Raw genomic sequence first — 12,471 nt, 5'->3', positions numbered from 1 at the left:
CATTCATACAGTGGAATACTACACAAGAACAATCCTAACTACAGCACAAGGCAAATGATGATAGATCAAAGAAATATACCATACAAACAAACCTCAAAACACTTAAGGCATAACAGACAAGAAACCAGTGGCTGTCTGGTATTTGTGGTCCAGAATTAAAAGCACAAGGACACAAGAGCTCTTGACACAGGTAGGTTAACATTACTGTATAAGTTCACCAAATTCACCAAAATGTAGATTTAAGATGGCGTATAAATTACATTTTGGTAAAACAGTTAAGGTTCTAGCCCTGGTTTTAAAAAACAACTATCAAAATACAGTTTAGCAGTGAGAAGTCTTTACCCCTTGACGGTGATGGGCAGGTGGCTCAGTGGGTGAACCGCTGGTTGTCCAGCGTGAGAAGCTGAGTTTGGATCTCTAGCACCCATGTCAATACACAGGCATAGTGGTGCACACCTATAATCCAGCACTGCAAACAGACAAGAGGATTCCAAGAGTTTGTCCAGCCAGCCAGTGAGCCTAGCCTCATCAGCAAGCCCTGGTTCAGTGAGAGAGAATGTCTCAAAATATAAGGTAAAGAGTAATGAGGAAAGATGTGAGGTCTTTCCTCTGTAAATGCATGCATGGGCACACCTGTACACACACTTTCACAAATAAAAATTCTTTGTACTTAAAAAGACAAAATGAGCTGGGCATTGGGACCCACACCATTAATCCCAGCACTCAGAGGTAGAGGCAGGTAGATCTCTGAGTTTGAGGCCAGCCTGGTCTACAGGACATCCAGAACTACACAGACAAACCCTGTCTCGAACAAAAAAAAAAAAAAAAGAAATTGTTATGATGGAAATAGTATGAACCACAAAGACAGTACTATATAAATCCCAAGCAAGCCTCTCTGATAATAAAATAATAAAGTAGCAAAAGCTTAAGAATGCTTCAAATTTCCTAAGTATTGCTTTCTCTTTTATTTTCTTGAGTTGAATAAAATAACATGGGAAATAAAATGGAGATCATCAGAATAATCAAAGCCCATCTATAAAACAAATTTTGTTCTATTAAGAAACTCATACATTCATGCACAACGCTTGATTTGAGAGAGAAAATCCTAGACACATGACAAATGAGCAAAGCTGAATAGACTCAGTGGGTTATATACATAGGTGTACATATGTGTGTGTGTGTGTGTGTGTGTGTGTGTGTACGTATAATAATAATGAAAAAGTGATCATTAAAAACAGGGAGGGCACGGGAGGAGATGGATGGGGGATGGGGGGTGGGAATGATGTGGATGTAGTGTTCATACATGAAGTTCTCAAAAAAAGTAACTAAAAATAAATTTCCCAGTTGTAAAAAAAGAGTATCTTATCTCATTCTGACTTATAACTGAACATAAATATTAGAAGGTATTCATAGAAACAAGACCTCATCCACTGCTTCAAATGTATAAAATCCCACTGTACCTTACAAGAGAATCACTTCGCTTATCTGCCCTCACAAGGAGGACAACTTTCCATCTGTGGAAAGCTCCTGGAGCACCAGTCCGTTTCAGCTCTTCACGCCATCTTTTAGGTGCAGATTGCATTTGAGGTGAATAATGTGAGTCTTTTTCAATTTTATATCCCCATTCATAAGTTGTTTCATCAAGCCATCTGCCACTTTTGGCACTATGAATTATGTAGTCCTTCGTTAATACCCATTTTCCTAGAAAGCAAATGAACTGTCACAAAAGAACTTTAGTTCTGCTAAATGGTAAACAATAAAGATCAAATAGCAACTTATCATCCTTTTTATACATGAGATCCTCATGACAGACTGACAAAACTTTTTAAAATAAAATTTCAAGAGGCTTTCAATATCACTGAACATTGTATATAATCTTTTCTATGATACATAGCCATAATTCTAAATGCTACTAAATGAAATATAAATCTAAAGATTAAAAGTAAAGGCAATGTTACTTGAACTATTAATTACTACTAACTGAATTCATTTTTCTGGGTTAGGTTTATTTCCTCCTATGTTAAACTACTTAAATAACATTCACAGTATTGTTATACTATATTAAATTTATTGATTAGTGAATTTTATAGGAAATGTCATATTCTGCTGTTTATGTGGGCACCAGTGATCACTTAAACAGCAAGAATAATGCATAGTTTTGTTTGCAAAGGTTAGTCATAATCTAAATGTTTCTCTGGCAATGAATGTAAAAAATGATGTGGCATTCATGACTGACTAAGACTCAATCACCACAGAAAAAAAGCTACTTGTGCATCAGTAGTGAGGAAAAGGTGAGATGAGAAGGCCAGCTCTCAACTCGGGTAACAGAATTTACTATCTCAGAAAACTAAAGGAGGAAGAATTGCTTCCCAGTGGAGACAGAGGACAGCAGCCTGGGAGAAGGACCCACCTCTGTAAGGAGACATGCTGGAAGGCAAAGGGGCTGCAGAGGGAGGCTTCACTGAAGCTTTCGTTAAGGATGGGCATTTTGTCCCAATCTTTTTGTTAAGACAATTTTTTTTTCTTAAGCAAAACATTAAAACTAAATTTGTGACAAAGTAAATATTTCTTCCTATTTAATATGTATTTCAATGTGTTAGAAAATTTTAATGAGAATAAAGAAAAATCAAGTATCTTTAAAAAAATCAGAAAAAAAAACACGTATATCTGACATAATAAGCATAATATATTTCCAGAGACTTGAGATTTCCTCCTTAACATGACATTTTTTTTTTCAAGAGTTGGAGAAAGGGAGTTTACTTACCTGCTGCACAAGCTGCTAAAAATTTTTCACTCTTGCACAGGCGTTCAGCTATAAGGTGTGTACAATTTTTATATTTCTGGAGGGAAGAATCCACATGAAACAAAGTGATATTTTCTTAATAATGAAACTTTCTACTTTTACAATATAAGGCCATTTTGATTTTGTTTTTTTAATTCTATGTTGAATATTTTAGTACATTTCCATACTCACCTCACTCTTAATAAAAGTGCAATCTAGTTTTAAAAGTAACTTGACTAGAGCTTCCTTTTCTTCCATCTTAAATCCTGTCATCTGGATGACATGCTTTGTGGCACCATCTCCCATCTAGCATATACACACATACAGAAGACAGCAGATGTTAAAGATTATGCATAAAGGTGACTTCTTTTTTTCTTAATTATGAGTACTAAAAAGAAACTAAAACCATGAAATATATTATGAATTAAACATGCAAACCTTAACTGTTAAGTAATGATGTTAAATTTAGTTACTACAATAAAAGCCAGTTTCAAATTATTTTTCTTGAAATCTTAAAGTGAATTTTTGTTGTTTCGATATTGAAAGCCTGAAGTATTATATTATTTGCCATTAAAACACACTGTTGAATATGATTCTTCACAAAATGATAGGGGCCTAGATAAATATGAGCATACTTATGTTTTCAGCATGAGTTTTTGTTGAAAGCTTTTCAAATAAGCACACTTGTGAAAATGAAACTATCAGCTGCATGGTAGTTTTCAAAATGTGGGCAAAACTAAAGAATATATACTGGTCACCAAAGTTACTAACAAGACTCATATTTCCACAGCATTTATAGTAAATAATTTAAGAGACAAGCACAATGACTCCAACTTCTGTTACAACTTAGATTTTTAACTACTTCCTCTTTCCCTACTGCCCCCACACATGTTCTGAGATATATATTATCTAAAAATAAGTAATAAGTAATCTTTAAGTGTTGGGCATAGTATGTACACTTATCACAGACATGGCCCTGCATTCAATCAATATACATCACAAAAAAATAAGTAAAACAAAAAGAGAAAGGAAAAAAAAAGAAAAACCCATAAACCTAAAGTCAAAACAAAACAATCTTTTAAAAGTATAGTATTTAAACACAGGATTAAGTGAATAAAATCTTATAGAAATTTTATTTTCAAGAACTAAAATAAGGCTTTATGAGTTCCATACCAGAATATACATGTCAAATATCTGGGGGAAAATCCTTGAGGTTGAACATGTAAAAGTTTCTTTTCCTCTCAATACTATTCCATATCCAAATAAAGTAATAACTATGTACACAGAATATACTAGATTAAAGATTTTAAGTTCTTGAGAGATGATTTAAAATGTGGAAGAGAATACGTGATTTAGGTGATCTGATTTTGGTAACTGATGGGGGAGTCCTGGAATCAAAACCCTGTAACACCTCTGGACAACTGTACACACACACACACACACACACACACACACACACACACACACACACAAACTTCCTATCCTCCAGGTCAAAATTCATTCTGGAGTAACACTGAGAGTTTCAGTATAAACCATTTACATTTAAAATATCACACAGGGTCAGGAGTGAACCTTCTCTTTTCACGCTTAAAGCTCCTAAGAGAAGAAATGTTAGCTAGGGTAAAGCGATTGCAGTTCCTCTTTCTACCCTTTATCATAGTAGGCAGAAGCTCCTTGAGAGACCTAAGTGATATGCTTTTCTCAGCACATCTGAATACCTGTGAAGACAGCTCACGTTAATGCTTTTTGACACATCTCAAGGAGCTGCTGAGGGTCCTGCACTGCAGGGGCAGATCAATTCACAGGTCATATAGTAAAGAGCACAGTAGAGCTGCATATCAAAGCCATCTCTCTCAAACCAATTTTTACTCAGTAAAAGAAACTGATATTATGACCTCAAAAAAAATCTGTCTTCAGTATTTGCCAACTGATTCCAAAAGAGGCAACAAGTATACAGTATCAGTCCTCTAAAATAATGAAACTCAGATATAAAACACGAAATATCTATAAGAATGAGACTTTCAAATGAAGCAAATGCTTTAATGTAAGGTACAAGGCTTTGGTCTGGCTAAGACACAGTTATAAAATGTACACTAATATGCATGGTATCCCACGAAAGAAATATATCTATAAAATACTATCATCAATAAATAAGACACAAGTATGTCCCCAGTAAAAGGATCTTTTTACTGTGCATTTTAAAAATCATTTTCAAGGTTAATATGGTTAGCTCTTCAATGACAATACCCAATAATGCAGACTTGCAATATGGACAACTGTACAAAGACTATGCTGCACTGCAAGTAAAATACTGTTTGACTCCAAACCATCCACATGCACACAGTAAAGACACCCTCCTATTACACAGCAGGTGCCTATAACTAGGGGAGAAAGCTGCTTTCACTCACTCAAAAGAATTATTTAAGAAAACTCTTTAACAATTTTCGTTTAGAAAATATGTCTCTTGAGAAATAACTAAGCAAAATTCAATGTAGCTATAGTCTTGGTTTTTAATCACTTTTTATAGATCTCAAAAGTCAGTTATGAGAAGAAGACATGACTTTAAACATAGTATATATTTTCAAAATTGTATTTTTATTTATGTATTGAAGAGTTTTCAAAACTAGTTAGCAGGCTATTTCAAGAAATATTATGAAAAGGAGTGGGATCAGAGTAGTTCTTAAAACTTACAGTCTTACTTATGGAATATATGATGCATTAAAAACTGTTAATGACTAACTGGAGTAGGGACGGGTGAAGCTTTGGAGCAGAGTACCTGATTATCTATCTTGAAGAGGACACTGGGATCAATCCCCATGCCCTCCTGCCCCCAATAATCAAAACAAAGTTACAAAAACTGCTCTAACACTATCACCAATAAGTTGGCTTTAAATATTGCATTATGCTTTATGAAAATTACGTGGTATATAAAAATAAAAGAAAAACATCTATCACACTTCTTTTCATATCAGTAATTGCTACTTTAAGTTCTGAAGTGACATTGTAATGCATTTTATTTTGAAGTATAAATTGTTAAATTATTTGAACTTATTAGAATAAATATATATAATGCAGTTTCCATCTTAAACCTACCTTTGTAATATACATTTTAATGGCAGTAATCACCTCCATATATTTAGCAGCATTTTCTGCTAAAACAATGTCTCATAATAAGATGAAAATAGGACCAACTGTAGTATACAACAGCAGGAAGCACAAAAGCATTTTTAAAGCAATTTCCTTACTTTGAAAATGCTTACTAAGAAACTGACACTATTCATATAAAAAGAGGAAAAGGAAAAAATCCAAGTGATGAAACAGAATATCCTGATTCAAACAGTATGAGCATATACATGTCTAAAACAAATCAGAATGCAAGATATTTATTCACAAGTTTATCAGAAAAACAGGAGATATGCTAGTTAACTTTCACAGAGCTGTAAATCATGGACATGCACACAGCTAGCAGTTTTAAGAATGCCAAGAATTGCCTTCTGTAATTATGTGACCAACAACCTAAAGCAAAGGCAACGTTTTTGAACATCATACTGTATGAAACAAAAAGGTCTACATGACATCCAATATATATGACTACACAGGACAATTGATATATACATAAACATGGCAATACAGACACGGATGCATTTTATACATAAGTAGTAGTTTGATGGTTCTTCCATACCCTGGAAGTTTAAGAGAAAGTAAACAGCCTGATGTGCCAATGAGTTAAAAGAGAACACTATAGAAATGTCCTCAAAGCATATCAATAAGCCAGGTAACTTAGAATAAGGTTAAATTTTATGTAGGTAATATATGTTCTGAAGTACGGAGTACTGAAATCTTCCAGTACCAGAAAGAACAAACATTCCATAACACAGTTAATACTAGTCACATTTCTAGAAAATGTTCCTATCTTCCCAGCTGAGGTGGGGGTAAGAGAGTAGAACGTATGAACCTTTAAGCACCACACTGATGACATCTTCACATAAATGAGGGAAAAAGAGACCATTTATTTTTATTAATTGTTTATCTTTATAATTAAAAAATTATACCAGTAAATTCCTAGTTATAAAAAAGCTCTTTTGTAGTAATATTTTAAAAACCTTATAGTAGTAATTCTTTAAAATGTACTCACCCTGAGCCACGTAAAATATAAATCTCAGGAGACAGTGCCTGTAAACAGGCTGCCCTTTATACATAGCAAGCAACTGTCACTGTGGCGTGGACTGTCTTAAAATATCTCTCACCAAGGCTTATCCTTGATGCCTGAAATTCTTTGACAGTTGGTGTCAGCCAGAAGCACCAGGAAACCTACATTTCTCATTACTGTGATGGTGTAATATTTTATGCTAAGTTTTTAATAGAACCTTTCAATTCTTTACAATATGCCAGTGCTAGGTACACCTTTAATCCCAGCACTAGGGAGGCAGAGACAGGTGGATTTCTGATTTAAGCCAGCCTGGTTGGACTATACTATGAGTTCCAGGCCAGCAAGAGCTACATTGAGACCCTGTCTCAAAAACAAGGAAGCAAAAGTGAAAATCAAGGCAGGAATACAGGTAAAAACAAAGGTCTGCAGCTGAGACAGGACAATGACTACAAGTCAGAGGTCAGCATGGACATACAGAGTGTGACCTTATGGGACAGGAAAGTGGGGTAGGAGGGAGCGACAAAAGGCAGGATGAACAGCTGACTACACAATTACTGCAGAAAAGAGAAGACAGGATGCGTAACCAAGTCCTCGGAGGGAAGTAAGGGTTTTCTTCCCTATTCTGCATTATAATGTTTTATAACCAGCTATATATGTGTGTGTGTAAAAACTAAATTTTTATTTCTAAAATAATCTTTACCAATTTTCATTTTTTAATTTCAACTAACATTTTGAGTATAGAAAATTTCAAAAGTACATAGTGATTAAACTTATCTCTAATTTCTTCACCTTATAAAACTAATGTATTAGTTTAATGTGTATATGAAAAACAAGTACATATAATAAAATTTGGGAATGTACTTCCCTATTTGTTATGATTATTTTTCCATGTAGTATTCTTGTTGATAAATATAATAAACCACATGTTGAAAATTAGCACTCTCTTCGCCGGGCGGTGGTGGCACATGCCTTTAATCCCAGCACTCGGGAGGCAGAGCCAGGCGGATCTCTGTGAGTTCGAGGCCAGCCTGGGCTACCAAGTGAGTTCCAGGAGAGGCGCAAAGCTACACAGAGAAACCTTGTCTCGAAAAGCCAAAAAAAAAAAAAAAAAAAGAAAGAAAATTAGCACTCTCTTCATTTTCATTGTAACAGGAAACTATTTGGATTTGAAGCCTTCTTTTACTAGAGAACATTTGAAAAATCCTTTCTTCCAAAAAGCATATACATAAGTCTCCCGTACAGTTGACTTTACTGCTTTGAATTCAAAACTTGAAAGATCTAACTGAGAAATTGAAACTGAAAATTAAAATGAAAACAAATATGGTCAAAGCATTAGATTTCTTTCTGCTTACAAAGTTGCAAAGCACACACTCATGTCTTAGTACTCATCGTGTGTGAGTGAAATTCTGTTAGCTCTGAATGCTTTAATTTCAAGTGGAGTGTAGGAATCCTCACCCTTCTGGGCCCAGGAAAAAACAGACTTGGTCTAATGTCACTCAGCAAGCCTTTGGAATTTGTTTTAAAAGAAGTTGTTATGTTAGTGCCAAGGAGATGGCTCAGCAGGTAAAGGCACTTGCCACCAACCCTCCAGACCTGAATTTGATCCCAAGACTCACATGGAAGGACATGTATACACATTCACACACAAAATAAGTATGGAAAAAAGTTCCTGCCCCATCTTTCAATGATATGATATATTATTAATTATTTGACAGAGGTCTGGAGGGATTGGGGATGTAGCTCAATGCTACAGTGTCTAAGTAGCATGTGTAAGACCCTAGGTTCAATCTATAAGCAACACACAACTAAAAAAAGACAAATAGAAACAGAAAACCAGAAGTCTCTAGTGATAGATGTGAGAAATGTTCTTGTCTCTTAGAAAAGGAGCAATTATTAATTCCTTTAATGGGAAATTTGGCAACAGAGAACTAATAAAAAGTGAATGTGGTGAGAGAGAAAAAAATAAGAGACTGAAGGAAAATGTGGAGATATACCACCTATCCAACACTGTACATGATGTAAGCTGGGCTAAACCTTTCAATTTAGGGTGAAAAGAATTCTTATGAAGCAAACTGTACAAAGAAAGTTTTCTGTATGAAAAGTATGAGTTTAAAATTGGTTAATTAAAATGTTTGATTTAATTCTTATTAAGGGCCTACTGTGGTCTATACACTTCATATATTTTCCACTATATGTACCTGCATACAGATGAGAATACAAGATACTAGATTAAGGAAGGGGTATAACTTGGAAATATAGTATATACTACACCATATATATATCATATATATATAATATGATATATATGATATATATAAACTAGATAAGGAAGGGAGATAACTTGGTAATACAATATAGTATATACTTAGCAGGAAATAAGCACCGAGTCAATCCCTAGCACCAGGGGCAGAGGAAAAAATCCAAAAGACAAAAAACAAAACAAAACAAAAAACCTACTTTAGGGAGTCACATCTTTGTAAAAATAGTGAAACCAAGATTCAAAATAAGCGTGTTCTGTCAAAAGGCTATACCCTTTCCATAATGCCAACCAGGCTTAAATTTCAGGTTTAATCTACTTTTCATAAACACATTACAATTCTACAAAGCAATCAATATTCCACCAGTACAACAGGAAAGCATGAAAAAGAATCTACTACATGGGTAAGATATTTAGAGCAACAAACACAAAGATTTAAACAGTTGTTCATCGTTTTTGGAAAAATACTAATGTCTAAAATACACATTTCTAGCAATATTCTAAAGACTACTGTTATTTTTCTTTCGGCAAAACAGATTCCATCATTTTTCTCTCAAGACAGACTTGGAATCAATTATTTCAATTTTTCAGACAGATTTTTTTTTTATCAAAAATAGCATTATATTTTCAATTTCAAAATAATTTCTCTGTAATCAATTAAAATAACAACAGGTGATGTTCCACTATAGCTTTTTGTTCTTTGGAAAGGTTCTTCAGTTTCTTTAGGTTTTTATTATTTTGACCTTATGGAGAACTGACTCTATTCTTGACATTTTTTAAACAGTGGAAAGAAAAGACTTGTAGAACAATGTAGAAAAGATTACATAATAAAAATACTATCTAATTAGTAAGGTTATACTATTAGTTTCCTTAAAAAAAAAATCAAAGAGGCATCCATGGAGAATGTGAATGCATGGAATGAACTCTTAAGTACTCTTAATTTTGATTATGAAAAGGAATTACAATTGACCACTACATCACACATTAACATAATCTAAGCTTTCTGCTTTACAAAAGCAAAAATATTCTAAATCATAATTGACCATCACCTAAGTCAATAAAGCATGAGAAAAATCTGGATTTAGAAAGCAGGTTTAATAGGCTAGTTGTTTATTAAAGACTGTCTTACAGTAAAATAGATCTAAACATTTGAGTGTTTTTAAACACCCTAGTACGTGAAAAGAAATTACTGTTAACTTATAAACAATCAAATTTCCTACCACACAAATCTACAACTGAATGATCAGCTATGCTCTTAACACCTAGAATAAATGACAAACATTCCATTCACAGGAATAGCTTGAAAACCAACGTAAGACCCGGATCATGACAGGGTAACAAACAAGTCCGTAAGATGTGGTGTCTGTTACATGTATACTGTGAATCCAGTTCATTCCCAATGTCTCAACAAAAATGTTTCCTCTGTAGAGGACAGTCATTTGCATAAAAGAGCTTGGGGACTTTAAAATCAAGTTCCATCTACCACAGGTCCCAAATCCTGATTTGGAGTATTAGGCAAATCAGTGTTTGTCAACATTTAGTCAGACCTTGGGAGTGGAATAAGTTTCGGGATCATCACTTAAGTCTCTGACTGGTGCTCAGGCAGCAGACAACCCCCAGGAACACAGGCCCTCCCTTTAGGAAAGATGTTCACGCGTTTCTACTCAAAGCCTACGGGAGCCGCAGAGATAAAAACTCACTTTCCTTGCGGTGTGACAAACACCATTCTACTAGAGAGAAAGACGGTCTCGACTTTCCTCCCAACGGAAGGCAGGCCCCGGGACTCCCCGCCACCTCCACTGCAGCTAGGGTCTGGAAGCAGCCCGCACCGGGGAGGGGGAGGCAGCCTAGCCGGTTCTATGGAAACCAGAGACGCGGGCGGCCTAGCGCCGGGCCCCGACGGCAGGCGGCGGCCGGCCGAGCGCACGCCGCGGGGCAGGCCCGGGCCACACGGCCAGGCGGGGCGGGGCGGGCCGCGGTCCGGGGCCCCGGCCACCGGCGCCGGCGACCGCGAAGGAAGCAAGGCTGTGGAAAGCGCGAGCACCGGGCGCCGCCGCGGCCCGGCGAGGACGGCGGGAATGTCACGGCCTGGGGACGCGGGGAATGGCGTCTTCCGAGCTGAGGCGCTTTACCTTCCCGGCCGACCGGAGGGTCCGGGCTGATTTCTCCGGGCGGCGGCGGCGGCGGCGGCGGCGGGGGCGGGGGCGGCGGTAGGGGTGACGACTACGGCGGCAGCACTCCCTGCTCCACTAATCTTGCTACTAGGAAATAATTTCCCGCCGCGCGCTCGGCGGCCCCGGAAGCAGTTCCACCGCTTCCGGGTGGTTGTCAGTGACGCTCTGGAGTGGTCGCCAGGGCGGTCGGAGCTTGCGGACCGATCGCTTCTGGCTGGCCAGCGCATCAGGCCCTTGCGGGACCCGCGCGGCCGGTGGAGACTGGTGAGTGACTTTCCCCTCTCGTCTCTTCCGCCTGGAGTTTCTGGCCAGCCAGCTACCTGCAAGCACGTTGTTAGGACCGAGAAGTGAGCAGGCAAGCACTGGACCAGTAAGTGGGGTCCATTCCCGTGGAGCCCGACCCTCCCTGAGGCTGAAGACGTCTCTGGGACCCTGCTTACTGTCTTCACTGGCATTACCTATTTTCAACGTGGAAGTCAGTCTTGGCTCCCCAAGTAGGGTTCCTGGGCAGGGCTGAAGAAAACTGGGTTCCTACTGTCTCCTATTTGCAGGATTTGGTCACCGTGGTTTCTTGAAAGTTGCGTTATGTTCCTCCTACTAAATACTGTTAAAATAGTTCAGGGGTGCACTGGGAGGGCACGCAGGCAGCTGAAGAGGACATCTTTTACATGCTCTCAGAATGGGGCATGGAAGTCATACCTGACTTACAAGTAAACTTTTCTCCCTGGGTTTTAAGTAAAGAATGGTTTCTGTTTTTGTTATTGCTATGAACTAATGAGATAATATCCTGCTTATAGTTCTATGCATCAGCTTTAGATCCACGTGTTACGTTTTGAAAACCATTGATCCAGAATTAGGTATACTTTCAGAAAGGAATGCTCTGGCTTTACTCCAAACTCTCTCAACTATGAAGAGTTCAGGAGAACTTTGAATGGAGGTCTGAGTAACCCAGAGAAATTGCTTCTGATAAATGTGTAGTGTGAGGAAAGATGCTCATTTCTTCAGACACCCGAAAGGTGGCATGTAATGAATCTTAAGAGTATTATTCTTTTTTGACTAAGGCAGTTTCAGCTAAGTTTACTCATCGCCTTGTAATTCATTGATCACC

General features: G+C 37.3%; 1 protein-coding gene across 2 annotated transcripts in view; it reads right to left on the bottom strand.

The window, feature by feature from the left end:
* Slf1 (SMC5-SMC6 complex localization factor 1) overlaps positions 1–11,421 on the bottom strand; it is a 70,758-nt gene extending 59,337 nt beyond the window's left edge. Inside the window, exons 1-4 of one of the 2 annotated variants that reach the window (XM_059276582.1) lie at positions 11,322–11,421; positions 2,975–3,088; positions 2,765–2,840; positions 1,461–1,701 (exon numbers count right to left, since the gene is read on the bottom strand). In XM_059276582.1, coding sequence (XP_059132565.1) covers positions 1,461–1,701; positions 2,765–2,840; positions 2,975–3,088 — 431 coding nt within the window. In that variant the 5' untranslated portion in view covers positions 11,322–11,421. Of the gene's footprint in view, positions 1–1,460; positions 1,702–2,764; positions 2,841–2,974; positions 3,089–10,889; positions 11,092–11,321 lie in introns of those variants that run through there. The other variant, XM_059276581.1, reaches the window with a different exon arrangement.
* Positions 11,422–12,471: the final 1,050 nt, after the last annotated feature.

Source organism: Peromyscus eremicus, chromosome 11, assembly GCF_949786415.1.
Source record: "Peromyscus eremicus chromosome 11, PerEre_H2_v1, whole genome shotgun sequence".
NCBI lineage: Eukaryota > Metazoa > Chordata > Mammalia > Rodentia > Cricetidae > Peromyscus > Peromyscus eremicus.
Note: the sequence above shows the minus strand (reverse complement) of the source record. Positions and strands in the feature narration are given on the sequence as shown.